The sequence below is a fragment of the Juglans regia genome, chromosome 8 (assembly GCF_001411555.2).
Source record: "Juglans regia cultivar Chandler chromosome 8, Walnut 2.0, whole genome shotgun sequence".
NCBI classification, from domain to species: domain Eukaryota; kingdom Viridiplantae; phylum Streptophyta; class Magnoliopsida; order Fagales; family Juglandaceae; genus Juglans; species Juglans regia.
Window position 1 is genome coordinate 1,788,016 of NC_049908.1, and position 13,628 is coordinate 1,801,643.

Here is a 13,628-nt window from a genome sequence, read left to right on the forward strand (position 1 = left end):
CAAACCCTAGTAGCATCCCTGCACCCTCATGTTTAAACCCATTTGGACCCACAGCATCTAAATTCTATATGTACCAAAGCCCAACATACACATCATTACCATCCTTTAACTCCTTACTCGCTCTCCCATTGAGTATTCTCTTCTCGTTTTGTCTGCCATATGACACCTATAAATACCACCTTCACCCTTTCCTTCCCTCACCAACCCACTATTTCCTTTATTCTCCAGCTTAATTTGAAGCTCAAAACTACAAACACATCCCAGAATTAAAAATGTCAGGGGTTTGGATTTTCAGGCCAGATGGCGTATTTGGACCTCAGGTTGGAAGTCATCAACCAGAGTCCTCATATGATGGAGGGCAAGGAAGTAGTTCTAGGAGAAAGGTTTTGGTGCACTTACCAACCGGACAGGTGGTATCATCCTACTCCACCCTGGAGCAAATCTTGATGGGTTTAGGGTGGGAGAGATATTATGGAAGTAACTCTAATCTCTTCCAATTTCACAAGCAATCTTCCATTGACCTAATTTCTCTCCCAAGGGAATTCTCCAAGTTCAACTCCGTTTACATGTACGATATTGTCGTTAAAATTCCCAATATCTTCCACGTCCGAGATATGTGAGCATGCACGCATGTCATCTGATCTCATTAGTTTTCGGCCGGTCATGTCATTTATGGTTTCTAGTAGTTCCTATGTTAATTTGTCCCAGAATTTCGAATGGTTTCAGACCAATCGACTAGGCTTCCTTTCACTTCATGTTTTCTATATATAATAAAGTGCAAAAGTAGTACTCTCTCTGTTTAATGTACCTTATCATTGCATTGTAATGCTTTACTTTTGTAACATATCATGAGCGTGGCCTTGTATCATATCAAGTTATTAGAAATAAATTAATTAGTACTCCTGCATATCATGGGATTTCACATCAACTTGACAGATAATTTAATATTCTCTTTTAAATTATACGGCATCATTTTTGTTTGTGCCATGTCACCAAGCGAGCTGGCATGTGTGTTTCTGATGAAGAGACAACAAGCATTTTTTTTCAAAAGAATTCTAAAAGTAGATACGTAGGACTGGTTAATAGAGTTTCTCGGTCAGAAAATCTATTTGCATTTTTCAAAATGTTTGTGTAAATTATTCTTTAAATAAAATTTCAATAAAGATATTATTATAATTTTAAAAAAATTTAAAAATAAAATTGACTAGGCTTACACATACAATCTCTAAATGAGAATGATAAGTAGCATTGCTCTGAGTTTATTTACATACAGCCTCCATTTGAAGATTACTCATACAAACTCATATAGTTATATTAAAAAAAATTAAAATTACAATAATATATTTTTTAAAATGATTTTTTTTCTTTTACCCTCATTCATCAATAAGACTACACACATAATCCTCCACTCAGGACTGTAAATAAAATTTTTCTTTTTTCTTTTATGTTTTGTGATTAATGCGTCGGATTGATTTCTTTTTTCTCATTTTTGGGTGCTTAAGCTACGTTAGGATAGTAAGGTAATTTTAAATGATCTGTGAATAATAATAAAAAAATAATATAAAAGTGATATTAAAATATTTAATAGTAGTTAATAATAATAAAAAGTATGTAAAAATTAATAATAAAATATTAAATAATAATGACTACCCAAACAAAAGCTCACTTTGTACCTTCTAGAATAGCACTTCCAAATACAGCTTAAAGAAATAAGGAAAAGAATATGAAGGAGAGGGAGAGATCAGTCATAGATTCACTCTGCATATATCCCGCGCTGCGCGCGGACTGTATACTTATCTGATCGGAGTACTTTGACGTAATTTTGGGGTCCCCATAATGGAAAGGGAGATCCAAGTTTCCAACAGGGCTTCACGTGAAGTCCCAATGGCGACAATTTATCGCAGACCAAGCGTGGAGTAACACTTGTCCAAATGGGATGTGAGAAAAAAATGAACAACTTTTCATTGTTCTCTCGGAGGAAATGCGCACGTGGGCATACACGTGGCAAGCACGTCCTTTAATAATTCCTTCAAGAAAACGAAATATTTTTTGTAGGTCGACATTTAGAATTCTTATTGACCGACCCCAATATATAATTAGGTTTCAGCTATGAAATTTATGTGGGCTGGAGATGCCTTGACGTAAAGCTATATAACTAGCTTTCTCTTATAGCATTGGCAATGACTAGATCTAAAATTTAGTCTAAATCTTAATTTTTGATTATAATATTAACTTTTGACTAAATGAATTTATATTGGACTAGCTATCTTAAAGTTAAAATAATAATATAATATTATATATTTTAATAACATTTAACAAAAAAAAATTATACAACAATTCTTGAAACCAACAAACTAATTTTTGTCAACCCTTATTCTTTTGCCAACTTTTTTAGTTGTAAGATATTGGGCTTGTAATATAATTGTTATTTTGTTGAATTAATTTAGCAATACTCGAGGAGCACAAAAAATTAGTAGAGCTTAGCAAACAAGAAAGGTAAGTGGGCTGATTAATTCTTCAAACATCATAAATAAACTAATAATTCATTTCAAAGCTCTATCTAAGGAACAAGAGGCAATGATGGCACCTAGAACCTTAAAACGCATAATGTAGACTTCATTGCAATCACTTGATTTATATTAGAGTGGCACAATACAACTATCATTATGGAGTCATGAGTCAACATTCCCATCTCAACTCAAGACCATCCAAACTCTTGGTCATTACCAGCAATCACAATCATTACCAGACCATCTAACCCTTGATTATTACTAATAATCAATAGTACAAAAAGCTGATAATTTGATGCTTTTGAATTGCAGTACTCATAGGCAATACCATTCAAGAATACATTGCAAATGAAACTCGTGCTTGCAACCATGGTCACCTGTGTAAAGAATAAAGATAAGGTGTATTAAATCAGCATATATATGAATACTAACTCAAGAGAAGATAGGTACAGAAATGCAATATGTATATAATACCGTCGAAGGATCACTATCACATGAGAAGGATTCAAGGCAAATGCTGATAATGGAATAATAAACATTTACTAACTTATAAAAAAACCATTTATATATATATATATTAGAACATTAAAAAATGCAATACTGCTTAACTTGGGTACTCTCATTGCACCTTTAATTCTTTATAATCAGAAAATTCAATGTAAATAATATTATATTTGATACACAACGCTTTAACAAATGCAGTAACTAAAGGAACTTTGTCCAATGAAAAGTCATAAACAACAGCAGAACATTTCAGTAGTCAAGTAATAGATAGACATATGAGATGCATCCAATTGCATTTGCAATAGAATTTCAGAGAGTTCATTCTAATATCCAATTAGATATTAGGCTTTTTTTTTATCAGTAAAACCCAAACTGTACACATATCACAATCGGCAAGTGCATTATAACTTGAAAAGGTCACCAATCAACCATGAGAAACTATATCTCACAACTGAGGTGCAGAACATTTCAGTAATCAAGTAATTGACAAGGAAAACACTATTCCTACATAATATTTCTATTGAAATTTTTTAATTTATTTTTTTACTTAATGATTAAGTAAGTTTTTTTTTAAATAAATATGGGATTTTTTTTAAAAAAAAAAATCTAAATAGGTTAAAAAATGGTGAAAGAAAAAGTAAAAAAAAAAATAAAAATAAAAAAAGTGTTTTGAGTGTTCGGTAGAAATTCTCTGTGGACGTAGCAACGTTCAATTGACAAATGAGATGCATACAATTGCATTTGCAATACAATTTCAGAGTTCATTATAATATCCAAGATATTACGCTTTTTTTATTATTAGTAAAATCCAGACTGTACCCAAATCACAAACAACAAGTGCATTATAACTTCACAAAGTCACCAATCAACCGTGAGAAACTATATCTTACAACGTATGAATAAGTTGTAAGATATAGTTTCTCACGGCCGGTTGATTACCAGTTATGGGTATCCATTAACAAAAGTAGATTACCAGTTACGGGTATATCGTCTTCAAGCACAGACATACAAATGAAAGTTCTACTTACATTGGGGTCATCAGTACCAAAACCATACATCATATGCTGCACTGTGAAAATCCAAAAGAAGAAGAATTAGGCGGATAAAACAAGCTCTGAAAAAAACCCAGCAAAGCAAGATCGTTTTCACATACGTTCTGAAAGACTCCGCGTTTACGCTTAAACGAAGTTTCTGATGGTTGTAACGACCCGGCCTTCGATTTCGAGGAGGGTTCCCCAGAATTAGCATTCATATCAAACTCTCAATTAAGTGTTGGAAGAGAAAAACTGATATTCTATTCTAGAGGGAAGAGATGAGAGACTATTTCTGAAATTTTTCTAAGTGAATTACTTCTCAAGTGGCTTGCTTTGTGCCAATGCATACATGGGTATTTATAGGCTTGTAGATTCACCTAGCATTTACTCTAATACATGAACTTCCCTAGTACATGAATACCCAAGTACATGAATACCCCAAATACATGAATCTCCAAATACATGAATTACTTCTTCCAAGATGAACCTAGACTCTAGTTCATGAATATACTAAAAGACAACTTTATTTAAGTTTATTATTCAACACCCACCTTTAAACTTAATTATTGGTAACTCCGAGTAACATCCGCAACTTGTTAAAAGTATCATACTTGAGAGGTTTCGTAAAAATATCTGCAACTTGATCATGGGTCTTCACGAATTTGACTTGTACTTCATTCTTGACAATGCATTCTCGAAGAAAATGAAATCTTGTATCAATATGCTTGCTTCTATCATGAAAAACTGGATTTTTCGCCAATACAAGTGCCGACTTGTTATCAACAAAAATCTCTGTGGCTTCCTCTTGTGGCATGAGTAGTTCCTTCAATAACCTTCTCAACCAAATTGCATGACAAACACATGATGTCGCAACAACATATTCAGCTTCACATGTAGAGAGCGTTACAATTGGTTGCTTCTTAGAACTCCAAGTAAATGCCGTATTTTCCAAATAAAACACAAAACCGGTAGTGCTCTTCCGGTCATCCAAGTCTCCGGCCCAATCACTATCACTATACCCTACAAGCTTAAATTCATTAGAAAATGAATAAAGAAGTCCGTAATCAATAGTACCTTTTAGATAACGTAGAATCCTCTTAGCCGCTTTGAAATGCATTGTGCTTGGTGACTCCATATATCGGCTAACAAGTCCAACTCCATAAAGTATATCAGGTCTTGTGCAAGTCAAGTATCTCAAACTTCCAACAAGACTCTTGAATGTTGTGGGGTCTACCTTCTCTCCGTCTTCATGCTTGGACAATTTCGCTCCACATTCAACTGGGGTGCTCACGGATTGACAATCTTCCATCTTGAATCTTTTGAGAATTTCCTTTGCAAAACCTTCTTGAGAGATAAAAATTCCATCTTCCATTTGTTTAATCTCAATGCCAAGATAATAAGACATAAGACCAATATCGGTCATTTCAAATTCTCTCATCATAGCTTTCTTAAATTCTCCAAACATGCTTGAATTGCTTCCAGTAAAAATTAAATCATCAACATATATGCAAACAAGCAAAATGTCTCCACTTTCACGTACCTTAGCATAGAGTGCATATTCATGCGGGCATTTGGTGAATCCATTTCCCTGAAAATACTTGTCAATTCGACTATTCCATGCCCTTGGCGCTTGTTTTAAGCTGTACAACGCTTTCTTTAATTTCAACACTTTGTCTTCTTGCCCTCTGACCACATAACCCAGAGGTTGCTCTACATAAACTTCTTCCTCAAGGATTCCATTCAGGAAAGCCGATTTGACATCCATTTGATAAATCATCCACTTCTTTTGAGCTGCAAGAGAAATAATCATCCGGATCATCTCTAATCGTGCAACGGGGGCAAAGACTTCTCCATAATCAATATCAGGATGTTGGCTATATCCCTTGGCCACCAATCTTGCCTTGAATCTTTCTACTTCTCCATTTGCATTCTTCTTTACTTTGAAACCCACTTCACACCAATGGGCTTTTGTCCCTCTGGTAAAGTCGTCAATTCCCATGTATCATTCTTCTTGATTGATTTGATTTCCTCATCCATGGCAATTCTCCACCTTTTCTCCTGTACTGCTTCTTCAAAACTTATTGGTTCACAATCGACAAAGTGACAAAAAAGAGTTAGATCATCACTTAAATTCTCCGTTACCTCATAAAGATCTTGGAGACTTCTCATTCGGGATTGTCTTTCACTAGAACTTCCTTCATAAGAAGATGATGAAGGAGTACTAGGAATTATTGGTAATTGAGGAGGTGTCATAAGTTCTCGTACATCATTTCCTTGATCTTCATCTTCAGGGAAGGGAAAGAAATCATATCTTTCATTTTCTTGATCACGCCAATCCCACGAATCTTCTTCGTCAAATTTCACATCTCTACTAATGACCATCTTCTTAGTGATTGGATTATAAAGCTTGTAGCCTTTGGATCTTTGATCATAGCCGATGAAGATGTGCTTCTTACTTTTATCATCAAGCTTGGATCTTTCTTGATCGGGCACATGCACATAGCCAATACTTCCAAAAACTCTCAAATGGAAAACACTTGGCTTCTTTCCACTCCATGCTTCCTGGGGAGTTGAGTTCTCTACACTTCTTGTAGGGCAACAGTTTGATAAGTAAACAGCACAATCAACCGCTTCCGCCCAAAACTCTTTAGGCATCATCTTCGTCTTCAACATGCTTCGAGCCATATTGAGAATCGTTATGTTCTTTCTTTCAACCACCCCATTTTGTTGAGGTGATCTCAGAACTGTCAAAGCCCGACGAATCCATGTGCTTCACAAAATTCATTAAATTCATTAGATGTAAATTCACCCCCTCTATCTGATCTCAAAGCCTTAATCTCATAGCCATTTTGTTTCTCAACAAGTGTTTTGAATTTTTTGAAAACACCAAACACTTCAGATTGTTCTTTTAAAAAATATACCCATGTTTTTCTATTGAAGTCATCAATAAAGAGGAGGAAGTATCGATTTTTACCAATTGAATAAGGCTTGATTGGTCCACAAACATCAGTATGAACAAGTTGGAGCGGCTCACTTGCTCTTGTAAATGATTCTTTTGGAAAGCTCTTCCGGAATTGTTTGCCAACAAGACACCCTTCGCAAACTTGATCAGAATGATCAATAGGCGGCAAGCCTTTCACCATCTCCTTTTGAGCCAACAACTTCAATCCACCAAAATTCACATGCCCAAGCCTCAAATGCCAAAGCCAAGACGTATCTTTCACACAAGCTTTGAGGCATTTAGCCACATCAGTTTGAATATCAAGCAAAAACATCCTGTTGCTTGTCATGGACACTTTAGCAATCAAATTTTTCTTGTCATCTCTTAGAAAAGGACTACGATTTTTTATTTCAATCTCATAGTCCTTTTCCAAGAGTTGCCCTAAACTCAAAATGTTGCTTTTCATACTTGGAACATAATAAACATTTGACATAAATTGATGGCTCCCATTTTTTAACCGAATTAGAATCGTACATTTCCCTTTGATGGGAACTTTTGACAAATCTCCAAAAGTGACATTCTCACTCACCGATTCATCAAGCTCCACGAACTTGCTTTTGTCTCCGCACATATGATTGCTTGCAGTATTATCAAGATACCACAAATTCGATTTGCTAGTTTCTTCTCCTTTGTAGGCTAGTAGCAAAGTGGGCTCCACTTCATCATTTTCAACGTGATTCGCCTTCTCTTCAGTATTGCTAGGAGAACTCCAGCATTCCGAAGCATAGTGGCCATACTTTTGACAATTGTAGCATTTGATTTTGGACTTATCATATTGTCTCCCATTCTGCCTTGAGTAATTTCCTCTTCCACGACCTCTTGAGGATTGACCTCTCTCTTCATGGTTGGCGTTTTGATTGCTTTGTCCGCCTCTTCCTCGTCCTCGTCCTCTTCTTCCTCTTCCTTGTCCATGTACGCGTCCTCTTCCTCGTTGACTTCTATCATGCTCTCCTTCCTTCTCTTTTACAGAGAGCTTTGTGGCGAGAACCTGCTCAATAGGTTCTTCCTTCTTCTTCTTGAGTCTCTCTTTATGGGCTTGGAGAGATCCCATAAGTTGATCAACCGTCATCGTCTCCAAGTCTTTTGACTCTTCGATAGCCACCACAATATAATCGAACTTTGAATGCAATCAGCGAAGAATCTTCTCAACCACCCGGACATCTTCTAGCTTTTCTCCATATCTCCTCATTTGATTCACAATGGCCAACAATTTTGAAAAATAATCTGCAATCGTCTCAAATTCTTGCATACGAAGGACTTCGAACTCACCTCGTAGCATTTGAAGCCGCACCTTCTTCACTTTATCAACTCCTTGATAGGAGTTTTGTAAGATCTCCCATGCATGCTTGGAAGTTGTGGCATTGGCCACTTTCTCGAACATTGCTTCATCCAAACATTGATGGATAAGCTTGAGAGCTTGTTGGTCCTTCTTCCGCAACTTTTGCAAAGCCTCATTTTGATTAAAACTCAACGAAGCTTCATCTCTAGGCTCCTCATAGCCTTTCTCTACGATCTCCCACGCATCTTGAGATCCAAGCAAAGCCCTCATTCGAATGCACCAATTCTCATAATTCTCCTTTGTCAAATGCGGAAATTGAAACAGAAACGTCGAGTTAGCCATCTTCAGGATCTAGAAAAGACTTGCTCTGATACCAGTTTGTTGGAAGAGAAAAACTGATCTTCTATTCTAGAGGGAAGAGATGAGAGACTATTTCTGAAATTTCTCTAAGTGAATTACTTCTCAAGTGGCTTGCTTTGTGCCAATGCATACATGGGTATTTATAGGCTTGTAGATTCACCTAGCATTTACTCTAATACATGAACTTCCCTAGTACATGAATACCCAAGTACATGAATACCCCAAATACATGAATCTCCAAATACATGAATCTCCAAATACATGAATTACTTCTTCCAAGATGAACCTAGACTCTAGTTCATGAATATACTAAAAGACAACTTTATTTAAGTTTATTATTCAATATTAAGTCTGTCACGTTGAATATCGTAGTCCTTAGATTGAACCCAATATAATAAAACTAGAAGTTTCGTAATTAATTATAAGAATCAAGAATCAAACAAGATCACTAACCTAGCTTAACGTAATTGTTGCAAGCAAAAAACTACTAGACCCAAATTCTGCTTCTTAACTTCTCAAATTTGAAGAACCAAAGATTACATTCAGAAAGGGAGCGAGGCTGCGAAGAATAGACTTTGATGAGGCAGCCAGTAAATCGAAACTCATGTAAAGCAAAACACATGGAAAAATCCAACTCGCAAATCAGTTTTTAAAAAAATACCCAAATCGTGATTTTCTTGTGACAAATTTGTGGAGGAAATGCGCAACCGTTTGGATGACAATTCATCGGCAAGGCAAGGGCGTGGACGATCGAATAAGACGCAGGTCTTTTGTGTTTCGCACGTTTCGAGATAAAGAAAAGAAAAACGAGAGAAATGGAATGAAGAAAGGGAAAGAACGAGGGAAAGAGAGACCAGGAAGTAGACGAAATAATAAAATATACATTTCAAGAGTAACTAGTAATTCGCTACGTTTAGAGAAGAACCAAGATTTACTGTAGCAGTTTTGGACTTTTAACTAGTCCAATGTAGAAATTTTTTCTCAAATATAACTAAAATTTAAATTTGTATTAATATTTTGCTAGACCATTACCAATACTCTTACACTAGTTTATCCTCACATCAGTTGTTTCAAACAGCTGGAAGCCTGGATATATAGATATGCATCTATTTGGCACTATCTGACACAAATTAAATACATAACTCTATATTATTTGGAGTCACCATCCGCATAATATAATTAAAACTATATTAAAGACATGCAGTAGTAGGCTGAGTTCATAAATAAAATGAGATAAGATAAAAGGAGATGAGATAGTTTATTAAAAAATGTGTTTGATTATGCAGTTCAGATAAAATGAGTTGAGATATTTTAAATAATAGTAAAAATTTTGACTTAAGATGAGATGAGATGATTTGTTAAAAAATGTGTTTGGATAATGAAATGAGATAAGATAGTTTTTACTTTTTGAGATTCGATAAAAGGGTAGACCCCACCAATAATTAAAAATCATTTAATAATTATTGGATAATAGTTATAAATATTTTAAACCCCAATTTTATATGTTAAAAGGGATAAGGCATATATGCAACATATTGACATTAATTAGGGCTGAAAATCGAAGGTATTGGTGCGGTTTAAGTCCAAAACTGAAACTGCACAGACACCTAGAATTACGGGTTTTCTCGACCGAAACCGATCAACGGGGAGAAAGAGCACCGGCCGGAGTTTAACGATCGGCGCTGTATCAGTTCATCGGTTAGGGGATCAGTTTCCCAGCCAAACGATTTCCCATCACCCATCACCAAATTCACCATTCTCCAAACACAATCCACAAACAAAGTTTTGATCTCATTCTAACTACCAAACAAGGTAACAAAAGTTAAAAATCATTACCAGAGTCCTGAAGTCACAAAGTTCTAGATCTTTCCATGGGCGGAGTCACGGAGTTCCAGAACTTTCCATGGATAGTAAGGAGAGGGCGAGATGACTGCGGGACGTGAGAGATGAGAGATCAACAGCGTGGGATGTGGGTGGCCGCCACTGTGCATCAGAGAGGTGAGAGAGAGACCTGAGATCCATAAACAGCGAAGTGAGAAGTGAGAACTAGTGAAGAAGGAGGGGGAGGGGGGACGTGAGGGTATTAATTTTAAATCCTAAATTGAAACGACCCTGTTTGGGGTTTTAAAGCAAACAACATCGTTTCTCTTTATTTTTTTAAAATGGTAGGTAAAAAAACGACGTCGTTTCACTTATTGAGTGAAACAGAGTCATTTCATAGATAAGGAAAAAACATGTTTAACCCCTATCGGCCGGTTCAACAGTTTTTCATTAGTTAAGCATGGAACGGAACTAGCCGATGACGGTTTCAAGGATCTGCAACCGCACGCCGATCGGTTCTCCACCGATTTCGGCTGGTTCGCGTCGATGACGATCGATCCGGCCGGTTCCTATACACCCCTAACATTAATTGTCTGGGTGTCAGAAGGGAAAGGGTAGGCGTGAAGGAGGTGAGATGGGTGTCAGAAGGGGTTTTCGAATTGTCAAGGTAAATATGTACAGTACAGAGATAAAACAAGATGAACTCATGGTTTTAAACGTTTGGATACACAGATAAAACAAGTCATACTACTCAAATGATATGATTTTATGTGTATCCAAACCGACCCATCTGACTTAGCCTCTGCCCCATGAGTTAAGCTGAAGCCATCCGTATTCAATCATTTTATTTTATTTTATTTTTTGTGAAAATCCTTTTCTTTTCTGTCTCTCTCTCGAACTTAATTAACATTATGTCTTGGATCTACTATATCCCCTATAATTTTTAACCCAACTATTTTCTAAAATCTAAGAAAAAATAAGTCAATGTAAACCTTCATACCCTTAGAGTCAGATTCTAGTGTTTGAGTAGGATCTGATGCTGTTTTAGAGTCATTATAGAATTTACCGTCAATAAACTCTACATCCTTTGATTCTACTGTAACGTTAGAATCCAAATTCAAAAGTCTATATGCTTTTGAATTCTTAGCATATCTTACAAAAATACTATTGATTGCCCTTGGACCTAATTTTGTTCCTTTTGGGCTCGGAACTTTATAAAAGGCTAAACAACCTCATACCCTTAGGTATTCCAGATTTGGTTTCCTACCTTTCCACAATTCATATGGTGAAATTTTGAATTTTATAGAAGGTATTCTATTATGCAAATAACATGCCATGAGCAATGTCTCTCCCCACAAATTAAAAGATAATTTTGCATTCAAAATCATAACATTTAACATATCAACTAGTGTCCTATTGTTTTATTTCTGCTAAACCGTTTTGTTGTGGGGTACAGGGTACAATAGTTTGATGTATTATATCATTCTTCTCGTATTACAAAGAAAATTCAGTAGGAAAATATTCACCACCTCTGTCACTATAAAGTATCTTAATTTTCTTTTCCTTTTGATTTTCAACAACAAACTTATAAGATTTGAACATATTGAATGTCTCATCCTTACTTTTCATTACGTATACATACGTATATCTTAAGAAATCATCAATAGAAGTAATAAAATATATATTGCCTCCTCTAGTTAAAATATCATTTAGTTCACAAATATCAGAATGTACAAGTTTTAATAATTGTGTATTTCTATCTGTTTTAGGAAAATGTGTCTTTGTCAGTTTTTCTTGAATGCAAATTTCGCATTTAGCACAATGTTCATGATTGTATGGAATTAAACTTTGTTTAGACATAAATTTTAAAGATTTAAAAGTTAAATGTGCCAAACGATTATGTCACAAAGTAGAAGACTCAATAATATAAGTAGAATCAGAACTTATTTTATTAATACTTAGTTTAGACATCCCATCACAAGAGTACCCATTTTCCAACAAACACTCCCCATTTGAAAAGAATTACATTATCAGACTCGATTAGGGTATTGACACCTTTCTTACGAGCAAATTTGCTAATATAAGATTTTTCTTTATTTCTGGGACATGAAGAACATTAACAAGAATAAATTTCTTCCCAGAAGTGAACTGAACTTCCACAGTTCCTTTTTCCCACAACTTTTGCAGAGTCATGATTTCTCATTAGTATTGCATGTCTATCTGTTGTATCTTCATAATTTTTGAATCGACATATCTGATTGCAAACATGAATGGTAGCGCCTTAATCATACCACCAATCAGAAGACTTGGTTGTTGTAGCCGTATTTAACTCTATAATCATGCTAATATGCATTTCAGAGACCATGACCACAATTTCTGAAGTCTCTATTTTTAATTTCAGTAGAAGTTGGATGACCAATTTGATAATATTTTTCGTTACAACAGAGATTCACCATGCATGTCGGAATGTAGGCAGACCCGCCAATTAGAGAATTAATTGATGCTATCTTTCCCTACAACTACAAATTATCTATGAAAAATAATGGAAAGAAAAAAGAAGTTAGCTAAATCTGCAAAGACTTGCAAAATATTACCGGATGACAAGGTGAGCCCATGCAACAATATTAGCCAGTAAGTTAATTTTTTCTTTGGTACTGTCATTGTGTCATTATTTTCTCCTTCAGCACATACTTAAAAGTTCACTCTGTTTATACAATCACGACAAATGATAGGAGATTGAGAAAGGTGTTCCTGTATTATACCGATAAGTGTAATTATATTTTTTTTAAATATCTTTTAAACACCTTTAAATAATTTTAAAAAATTTACTAAAAATTATTTTCTTAACTATTGAGTTAAAAAAAAAGCCTAATATCGATCACTTTAAGGGCACCATTCTCGATCCCCCGAGTAATCAGGATCAGTTCAACATGTCAAACAGGAGGCAAACTCTACTGCTCATAGGCTGGCAAAAACTGTCATGTCTATACAATCAAGTTAGAGCATTCTCATTGGCTTGGTCAAAATTGAAGGATGGCTAAAATTTATATAACTTGTACCAAAAACACTCTATATTGGATTGAGCATCTCCAAAATAATTTAGATTTCTGCTACAGTGA

General features: G+C 35.3%; 1 protein-coding gene across 1 annotated transcript; it reads left to right on the plus strand.

Moving 5' to 3' along the window:
• The first annotated feature begins 122 nt into the window (after positions 1-122).
• LOC109003327 (flowering-promoting factor 1-like) lies at positions 123-907 on the plus strand. Its single transcript, XM_018981420.1, has one exon. It carries the CDS (start codon positions 273-275, stop codon positions 618-620), a length of 348 nt encoding a protein of 115 aa, XP_018836965.1. The 5' UTR covers positions 123-272; the 3' UTR covers positions 621-907.
• Positions 908-13,628: the final 12,721 nt, after the last annotated feature.